Here is an 8,915-nt window from a genome sequence, read left to right as displayed (position 1 = left end):
GCCCCCGCGTCCGTCCACGCCCGGGCCCCCGCGTCCGTCCACGCCCGGGCCCCCGCGTCCATCCACGCCCGGGCCCGCGTCTGTCCACGCCTGGGTCCCCGAGACCATCCACGCCCGGGCCCCACGTCCATCCACACCCGGGCCCTCACGACCATCCACGCCTGGGCCCCATGTCCATCCACGCCTGGGCGCCCGCATCCATTCACGCCCCGGCCGGCGCAGCACGTCCCCGCCCGGGGGCGGCCTCGGGACCTGGTTGGAGGAATGGCCCGCGGCTGGGTACCTAACCCGCGGCGGTGGGTGGGGTCAGGGCCAGGCCCTTGCCCCTGCCGGGTCACTGGACTCCTTCGGAGACCGTTTCCGCTCCGGTGGAGGTGTGCTGCCGAGCGGGCGGGGACCCGGCGCCGGCGGAGGGGGTGGGGGACGGGCTGGGTGGCGCCTGCAGTGCTCCCCGGTGCGGGCCGGGTCCGTGCTCCCCCGTGAAGCCCCGGTGCGGGCTGGGACAGCCTGAGACCTGCGTGTTCCCAGGGCGGCGGGAGGAGCGGCGTAGCTCGCCGTCCTGGCCTTGCAACCTGGAGGACAGAATCGCATGCACCCACCACCGATCGGCAGGTCACGTGACCAGCAGCTGTAAGTCGGTCTCTAAGTCTGACTGAAGTACCTCCTGCTGCTGTCAGCCTGGGCACTCTGGAGAGTAGCCGGGCAGGTTCTCTTCTGCCCTCAGCCACTGGGGAGGTTCCAGGTCCCCGAGGCCGCCTCTGGGAGCAGAGATCAGAAAGGTGCTTCAGGTGTCGTGTTCGGGACGCTTTCCAGCATCCCTCCTCTTGGGCAGATGTTGATGTCCTGGTCTTGAAGTTTTCAGCTGTGTCGGTGGGGCCGCCACAGGTCTGGAGAAGGCCTAAATGTGCAGCCCTCAGAGACAGCAGGGAATGAGGTCAGCCTGCAGGACTCCATTGGCCAGGAGCACCTCTGCCTGGACCTCACAGGGCAGTGTCCTGTAGAGGCCCTGGGCCGGCCAGGGCATAGCAGGGGGCAGGCCCCCAGGAGCTCCACAGAGCAGTGTGACCGCCACATGCTGGTGGGGATGGAAGGAGGCCTCCAGCCTCTGCCTGCCACCCAGGCCTGGTCCACATCCACCCCTGGGGACCTGTCCTGCCCTCCTCCAACTAGGCCGGCTCTGCCTGGCCCTTCCATTGACCCAGCTAAGGCCAGTGATGGCCTGCCCTCTGCCCCCCATCCCTAGGCCAGGGTGCACGGAGGTCTGATGAGAATGGACAGCCTGTGCAAGCGCTCAGGCCTGCCATCCAGAGGTGCTCTGCCCCCTCCCCTTCCTGGCCCCCAGAGGTGCTGCTGGGTAGCAGTGGGCTGGCATCTCAGCACCTTGGTCCCCCACGGCCTGCTCTTTCCTGAGAGCCTGCCTGAGTAGGAGCAGGGGTGGGGGCACATTCCTGGATCCTCCCCTACCTGGTGCCCCCGAAGCCCGTGTGTGGAGCTAGTGGCTCCACTAACAGGCTATAGCTTGGAGGGAAGGCTACCCCAGGAATCAGGCTGATGCTGGCCACATATGTGTCCAGGAATACAGATGTGCTGTGTGGGAGAAGGTTGTGGAACTGGCACCTGTGGTATGTGTGTGGGGACCTCGGGAGCGTAAGGACATGTGGGCACGAAGGTTTATGTGTGTCACCGCTGAGCTCTCCTGCGCTGCATGTATGTGTGCACACATTTGCACGTGAGTAGTTGCACACAGCAGTGTCGGTGTTTGGGAAGGAGGGGTGCCTGTCCGTGTGCAAACCCACGTGGGCCTGGACAGGTAAAGAGCAGCTGTCAGGCCAGCTGTGTGGTGGTAGTGACGCCCTGCAGTGAGGCTGCCCTGGCCTCCCTAAGGGGCCTGGCCTGAGCGGAGCCTCCTTCCCGCCTTGGACTTGAGATTTGCCATCTCCTGGGCTAGAAGGCTTTGCTGAGGGCCTAGGGCTCTGCCTGCAAGGTGTTGGGGCGATGCAGACTCCCTCCCACTCACCGCAGAGCCACTTCCCCCTGAGGACTCGCTCAGAGTCCATATGACTGTTGCAGCCCCACTGACCTGTTCAAAGCTGACGGGACACCTGTGTGCCCCAGCCCACCGTGAGCCACGGTGCTCTGCGAGACCAGAGCCGCCTGAGGTCCTCCCAGAGACCAGTGACCAGTGCAGAGGCCTCCTTCCTCATCCTGCCCCAGGGGGCTTGTCCTGCAGAAGGACACTGCAGTGCTGGGAAGTCCGGGGCTGTGGGCTGGGATGGGCACTGCCGGCGGCCTGCTGGCTCTGCCCAGTAGCCAGTGCAGCGGCGGTGGGGCAGCTGCCCCGTTGCCTGGCACCTCTGCTGTTGCCATGGCAACAACAAGGTGCTAACTTGCTAATGAGTCCCCTTGGCTGCACAGAACAATACTGCCCTTGGTTAATAGGGCCTGGCTACAGCTTCAGGGTTCCCTGGCGGGCAGGGTGCAGCCAGGTACCAAGCCTGTGTGCCCTTCTGCCCACCCCTCCATGCCCTGCTCATACCCCTCAGCACAGCATGCCCTCCCAGTCCTTCCCCGTGGCTCTCGGGCTCTTCCCTGATGGGGTGGTTGTCTCCCAACTGGACTTCCCCTCCAGCTTCCCTTGGGGCAGCTGAAGGGCTGGCAGCACTGAGACGTGGAGCCCCACACACACCCCCAAACCCTGTGGTGCCCTGCCCTCTAGCCTTCTAGAGCCCACAAGCAAGTGGAGGCAGCTCCAACCACCCCCTGCCAGGGTCCAGGTTCTCGGTTTAGGGAGTCGCCCTGCAGATTAGGTTCTGGGGTCTGGCCACACAGCACTGTCCAAGAGCAGGGAGAGCAGGTCTAAGGGCCGCTGGCTGGGAAGAGGCCTGGCTGAGGACAAGTTCTGCCTCACCAGGGCTGGGTGGGAAATGCAAGGGCCAGCAGGGCAGAGGGTCTGGAAGGCAGGAGAGTAGATGCACCTAGGGGTCCCGAGGAAGGACCTGAGAGCTGGATGAGGTTTCTCCCAGGCACTGTCCCACAGGATGAGTCTTTGCTGTGTGTGTCTGTGCACACATGCACACATGCACCAATTCTGAGGCTTGAACTTAGGGCCTCAGCATTCATCCCTGAGCTTTTTCACTCAAGGTTGGCACTCTACCCTTGAGCCACAACTCCACTTCTGGGTTTTGGTGGTTAATTGGAGGTGAAAGTCTCATGGACTTCCCTGGCTGGGCTAGCTTTAAATGGAAATCCTCAGATTCAGCTGCCTGAGTAGCCAGGATTGTAGGCATGAGCCACCTGTGCCTGCTCGGATGACCCCTCCCTGTGGTCATGTCAGGGTCCTCCCAGGGGCCACTGGGAGCCTGCAGCTGCAACCCAGGGCCCACCCGCGCCTGACCATCCGCCTCTCCCTCAGGTCTGGGCCATGCACTAGGGCACTGCACACACTGCAGGCTGCGTCCTCCAGGAGCCGCGCTGCCCGCTGCCCCACCATGGCAGGGGACCGGCTTCCACGGAAGGTGATGGATGCCAAGAAGCTGGCTAGCCTGCTGCGTGGTGGGCCCGGGGGCCCTCTGGTCATTGACAGCCGTTCCTTTGTGGAGTACAACAGCTGGCACGTGCTGAGCTCTGTCAACATCTGCTGCTCCAAGCTGGTGAAACGGCGGCTGCAGCAGGGCAAAGTGAGCATTGCCGAGCTCATCCAGCCAGCCGTCCGCAGCCAGGTACCCCGCCCCCCACACTGCACGTGCCTGCCACCCCCCCTGCGCCTGACCACCTCCCCAGCACACCCCATCATCTCGGGAGCCAACAGCTGAGCTACGGGGGGGGGGAGGGGCGGGGAGAGGCAGGGGTCCTTGGTATCACAGCTCGGGGAGGGCTACTGGGAGACCAGACCCTCCACACAGTGCTGCTCAGACTGGCCTTTGTCTCTGAGGTCAGGAAAAGTGGGGCCAAGTGTGCCCAAGCCCAGAGGGAGGAATACTGAGTGGGTGAGGAGGTTCAGAGACAAGCAGGGTCAGCAGAAGGGTCAGTTACCTGTGCAAGGGACCCAGAGCCAGTTCCCTGTGCAGGGGACCTGCAGTGTCACCTGGGCAAGGGACCCAGGACTAGTTACCTGTACAGGGGACCTGCGGTGTCACTTCTGCGAGGGACCCAGGACTAGTTATCTGTGCAGGGGGCCTGGGGCCAGTTACCCCTGCAAGGAACCTGGGGCATTACCTGTGCAGGACCCCTCACCCCCTCTGGGGAGGGGGCATGCCAATCAGCAGCAGGAGGTTTGGGGAGGGGTTCAGGTGCAGCCCGGCCCACCAGCCAAGCTGGGACAGGAGAGGAGGGGGGGATGGTCGCTGTTCAGGAATCCCCTGCTCTAAGGACAGAGCCACCCCCCTGCAGTTCCAACAAGGAAGGGGAATCCGGTGATTAATCACCCCCAGGGAGGCTCCGGCCAGGGTGTGATCCTATTGGCTGCTGGTGACATCATCCAGCCCAGGGTTGGCAGCTCAGCTGGCTTAAAGGCTGAGTGTGGGTGGGGGTGGGGACGTCAGCCTGCCTGAGCAAAAACCTCTCAACATCTGGCCCGAGGCTGGCACAGTGAGGAAGAAGGGTAAGGGGGACCCCAGCTTCCAGTTAGCTGGGTCCTGACTTGGCAAGGGGCAGGGGGGGGGCGGGGGAGGGGGTCCTGCAGCCTTAGTTTCTCTATCAGGGGTTGGAGGGAGTCGAGAAAGAAAGAGAGGCAAGCTGGCTCAGCAGTCAGCTCCACTGAGCCCAGACCCAAACAAAGGCTGTGCATGTACGCGTGCCCGGGTGCGTGCGCACCCACAGTCCTGGTTACTCCTCATTACAAATGGGACTGTCACAATGGACACAGCTCTCATCTGTTCCTTTCACCCAGGAGTGCTAGAACACCAGCCCCTCCCCCCCTGCCTGACTGGATGGGTTATTTTGTTTACACCTGTCCAGGTAAGCCTACCAAGGCACCTGGGCAGGTGGAATGCACAAGGCATGTGTCAGGGCACTGGTCTTCCCTTCTAGCCAGCCGGGTGGCTGGCACCTCCCCCCTGCCCTCCCACGGTGTGCTCTCCCCGTGGGCCAGGCCAGTGACCATGGCTAGGCACAGAGCACTTGACAGCGCTCTCATCTGGGACCCCTTGGCCTTCAGGTAGAAACCACTGAACCTCAGGACGTGGTGGTCTATGACCAGAGCACCCGGGACGCCAGTGTGCTGGCCGCAGACAGCTTCCTGTCCATCCTGCTCAGCAAGCTGGACGGCTGCTTCGACAGCGTGGCCATCCTAATGGGTGAGGCTCCCTCCTGGGTCCGCCTGCCTGGGCTGGGGGCAGCAGGGCGGGCGTGTCTGCTGGCACAGGGGGCCAGGGATCTTGGTACCACCCACTGACTGCCCATATCAGAGCTGTTGCGGTGTGGGCCTACGTCTACCCCCAGCAGGGGAAGGGGTGGACCAGAGGAAGTGCCCATGGCCAGCTCAGTGTAGAGAGGGAGCAGGGGGCCCAGGCATTGATGACAGTCCCTCCACTCCTGCCACAGTCTTGGTAAGAGGGCCAAAGCAGAGAGCCCACTTTCCAGGAACCCAGCCTGGGCCGGCACTGCCCCCAAACTGTGGGATTCCCCAGAAGGCGTCAGTTGACTGTAGGTTGCCTAGCAACAACCTATTTGATTCTGACTGTGGCGGGGGGGGGGGCACCACAGGGCCCCTCCAGGCATGCCTGTGCTCCAAAAGTAGCCTCCCCAGCTGGCCTTGGAGTGGAGGCTGGGAAGCCCCCTCCCAGTCACACACTGGCACTGACTCACACCTCACACCACACACCACTCATGCACACCCACCCACACGCAGTGGCTGCGAGGCCTACTGGAGATCCACCTCCTGGGAAGGTGGCCCAGCGGTAGGACACCCGATAGAGCTGCCTGTCCCAGGGATGTCCACCATCCCTGGCCCCGGGAGGGATTTCCACGGACACTGCCACCCAGCCTCTGGAAAACACAGGCCACAGCAGGCAGACAGCATGGAACACTGAAGGCAGGGTCCCCCCTCCGCCCAACAGATTGCCCAGCACAGACTCCTGGTCCTGCTTGGGAGGGGGGCACAGCTTCTGCTCTAAGCTGGCCCTGCCTTGACCTGTGAGATAAAAGGAAGACTTTGAGTAGGGGAGAAGGAAGCCCATGTGTGGAGGAGCGGTTTTCCAGGATCTCGTAGCCAGGCCATGGGTGACCTTTGCTTAGGAGAATGCCAGGGGTGGGTCCTCCCAGGATGGGAGGCTGTGGGAGAGGGTGCTGGGGTCCTGCTGCTAGGCCCCTGTCCCAGCCCCACCCCCTCAGGGCAGGTTGCAGAGGGGTCCGGCCCTCCAAAAGGAAGCAGACCCTCACCTAGGAGCCGCTGCAGCTCAGCTCAGACTCCTCTCCAGGAGCCAGTGAGCTTTGCTGTCACTGGTGCCAAGATTACCTGCTTCTCCCACCTGGCTGGTAGGTTCCCAAGGACAGGACCCCTTTTCTTCCAAGGCTGGGCCTAAACTCCCCCAACCTGGCATTTTCTCCCATGCCCATAGTCCCCAAGCCAAGCTGTCTTTGAGGCCAGAGGAGCCCTCACACCAGGCACCAACTGTCCATGGTCTGGGCGGGGCATCAGTTATCCAGGTCCCTGCCACCTCTTCTGTAGACCAGGACAGGAAAGAACATGGGAATGGCTGGGGGCCGAGGCCCCTGCCTTCAACCCCATTCCTAGGAGACAGGGTGGGCCTTGGCTTGGAGTTGTCTCTCGTGCTGGATGCTTTGGCTGAGTCTAGAACCTGGAGCCTCTTTGTCAGGGGAGCTTGTCACCCAGAAGTATGTGGGCAGCCCTTGTGCAGCTGAGCAGTTCACCACACCTCCAGGAGTAGTGACCACAAGGCGGGTGCGGCCCAGTGTCAGGTCAGACACGGCAGCACGCCAGCCGGGCCAGGTATGGCCTGGATCCCTCTTCTGTCTCCATGTCCCTCGGCTTCCCTCTGCCTCCCAGCAGTGCTGGAGGCTGAAGACATAAGTACGCCGTGCCTGTGGACACAAGTTAGACATACTAGGGACTGGAACTGGTCTCCCGGCTCTTGGGGGGAGGGGCTCCTTCACCAGCCTGGGGCACAGGACTTGGGTGTGCGTGGCAGGTGACAGGGCACCTGCGTGGAGCAGGCGTGTGTGCTTCGCGCCAGGTTTCCCTGCTGTTCTGTCATCTGGATGGAGTGGAGCCATGACTGAACCACAAATACCCCTACAGGCCACACCAATCCCAGGGGTGATGTCATGCCCAGGGCGGAGGGGGGAGGGTCCCCGAGGAGGCCTTCCCTCCCAGGCCTGGCACTGGAGACCGTGCCTGGGATTTCCAGCCAACAGGAGGCAGGGAGCAATTGCATCAGCACAGAGGAGGCCAGAGTTGAGCGGGGGCTTCCTGTCTGTGTTGCAGGACCCGTGCCCCAGCAGGAGACCCTGGCTGAGGTCTGAGTCAGCCTCCACTTGAGCCTCATGTGCTGTGTCCACTGGCCACCTGGACCCCGCTTTATGGGCATCACAGCAGCGTCCCCCGGGCCCGCCCCTAACTTGCATGGGGAAGAGTGTGGGCATGGGTTCAGGCTATAAATGGGCCACAGCACGTGCCCCTGGTGTGGCCCCATGGCCTGCCAGGAGTAGTCCAGGTGCTCAGGCCAGAGGCTCAGCAGGGCGCAGCCACAGTGGTAGCTAGTGTCCTGGCCTCGGCCTCGCTCCCACCTCAGCCGGCCAGCTGTCTGACCTGCCTCTGGGTCTCCTCTGCGTCTCCTACAGGGGGCTTTGCCACCTTCTCCTCCTGCTTCCCCGGCCTCTGTGAGGGCAAGCCTGCTGCTCTGCCATCCATGAGCCTCTCCCAGCCCTGCCTGCCTGTTCCCAGTGTGGGCTTGACCCGAATCCTGCCTCACCTCTACCTGGGCTCTCAGAAAGATGTGCTGAACAAGGTGTGTGCGTGAGGGGCTGTGGTGCGGGGTGCCAGTGGGTCCCAGGAGAAGACAAGGCTGCTCGGCTCGGAAGCGGGCTCCTGAGGGGGTGGTAGGGAGGGCAGTGGACGGGGGGGGGATCATTGGGTGGGGGCACTGGGAGACCCAGGACCCCTCCCCAGTAGGACCTCAGCCAGACTTGGGGGAAGGGCCCAGGTGGGCTGGTAGAGAAGCAGGCTTCTAGGGCCTTCCACAGGGGCCCAGCCTGCATGCTGGGCTTGGGGGAGGGGCCAGGAGGGTGGGTAGAGAAGCAGGCTTCCAGTGCCTTCCGCAGTAGGTGGGGCCTGCATGCCAAACTGCTGCTGTCACTGGGCCCCTGGCCAGCTCAGAAAGAATCCTGGGTTTTAAAAATGGTGACGAGGGACCAGGGTGAAGCCGCCGCCCAGGGAGGCGACCCCAGGCTGTGGGTGGAGCTTGGAGAGGAGGCAGCCCATAGCACAGTCCTGGCTCCCCAGCCAGAGTGGAGGGGGGCTGCTGGTCTCAGTCCCCTCCTCACAGACTCCAGCACATCCCAAGATCCCGAGTCTCCAGGCTGCAGAACAGAAGCGCTCATTCCCCCTGCCTTCTCTGCCTCCCACCTCCAACCTGTCCCCCCCCCCCCTCCGCAACACGTCGGCTGGCGGTCGAAACCCCGCCCTCCCCCCCCCCCCGCCGTGCCTCCAGGATCTGATGACCCAGAACGGAATCAGCTATGTTCTCAATGCCAGCAACTCCTGCCCCAAGCCGGACTTCATCTGCGAGAGCCGCTTCATGCGCATTCCCATCAACGACAACTACTGTGAAAAGCTGCTGCCCTGGCTGGACAAGTCCATCGAGTTCATCGGTGAGGAGGCGGGCAGGGCAGGGGGGCCTGCTGGAGGAAGGCTGGCCTGAGGCCCTGGCCTTGCTCAGGCACGGGGGGCGGGGGGG

At 63.4% G+C, this 8,915-nt stretch overlaps 1 protein-coding gene across 1 annotated transcript in view; it reads left to right on the top strand.

The window, feature by feature from the left end:
* Window positions 1-3,488: 3,488 nt before the first annotated feature.
* Dusp8 (dual specificity phosphatase 8) overlaps window positions 3,489-8,915 on the top strand; it is a 6,914-nt gene continuing 1,487 nt past the window's right edge. Inside the window, exons 1-4 of the mRNA XM_013033361.1 lie at window positions 3,489-3,719; window positions 5,156-5,294; window positions 7,801-7,967; window positions 8,670-8,841. Coding sequence (XP_012888815.1) covers window positions 3,489-3,719; window positions 5,156-5,294; window positions 7,801-7,967; window positions 8,670-8,841 — 709 coding nt within the window. The remainder of the gene's footprint in view (window positions 3,720-5,155; window positions 5,295-7,800; window positions 7,968-8,669; window positions 8,842-8,915) is intronic.

The sequence above is a fragment of the Dipodomys ordii genome, unplaced genomic scaffold (genome assembly GCF_000151885.1).
Source record: "Dipodomys ordii isolate 6190 unplaced genomic scaffold, Dord_2.0 Scaffold166, whole genome shotgun sequence".
In the NCBI taxonomy this organism is placed as follows: domain Eukaryota; kingdom Metazoa; phylum Chordata; class Mammalia; order Rodentia; family Heteromyidae; genus Dipodomys; species Dipodomys ordii.
The sequence above is the reverse complement of the archived record's forward strand: the minus strand, read 5'-3'. Positions and strand labels throughout refer to the sequence as shown.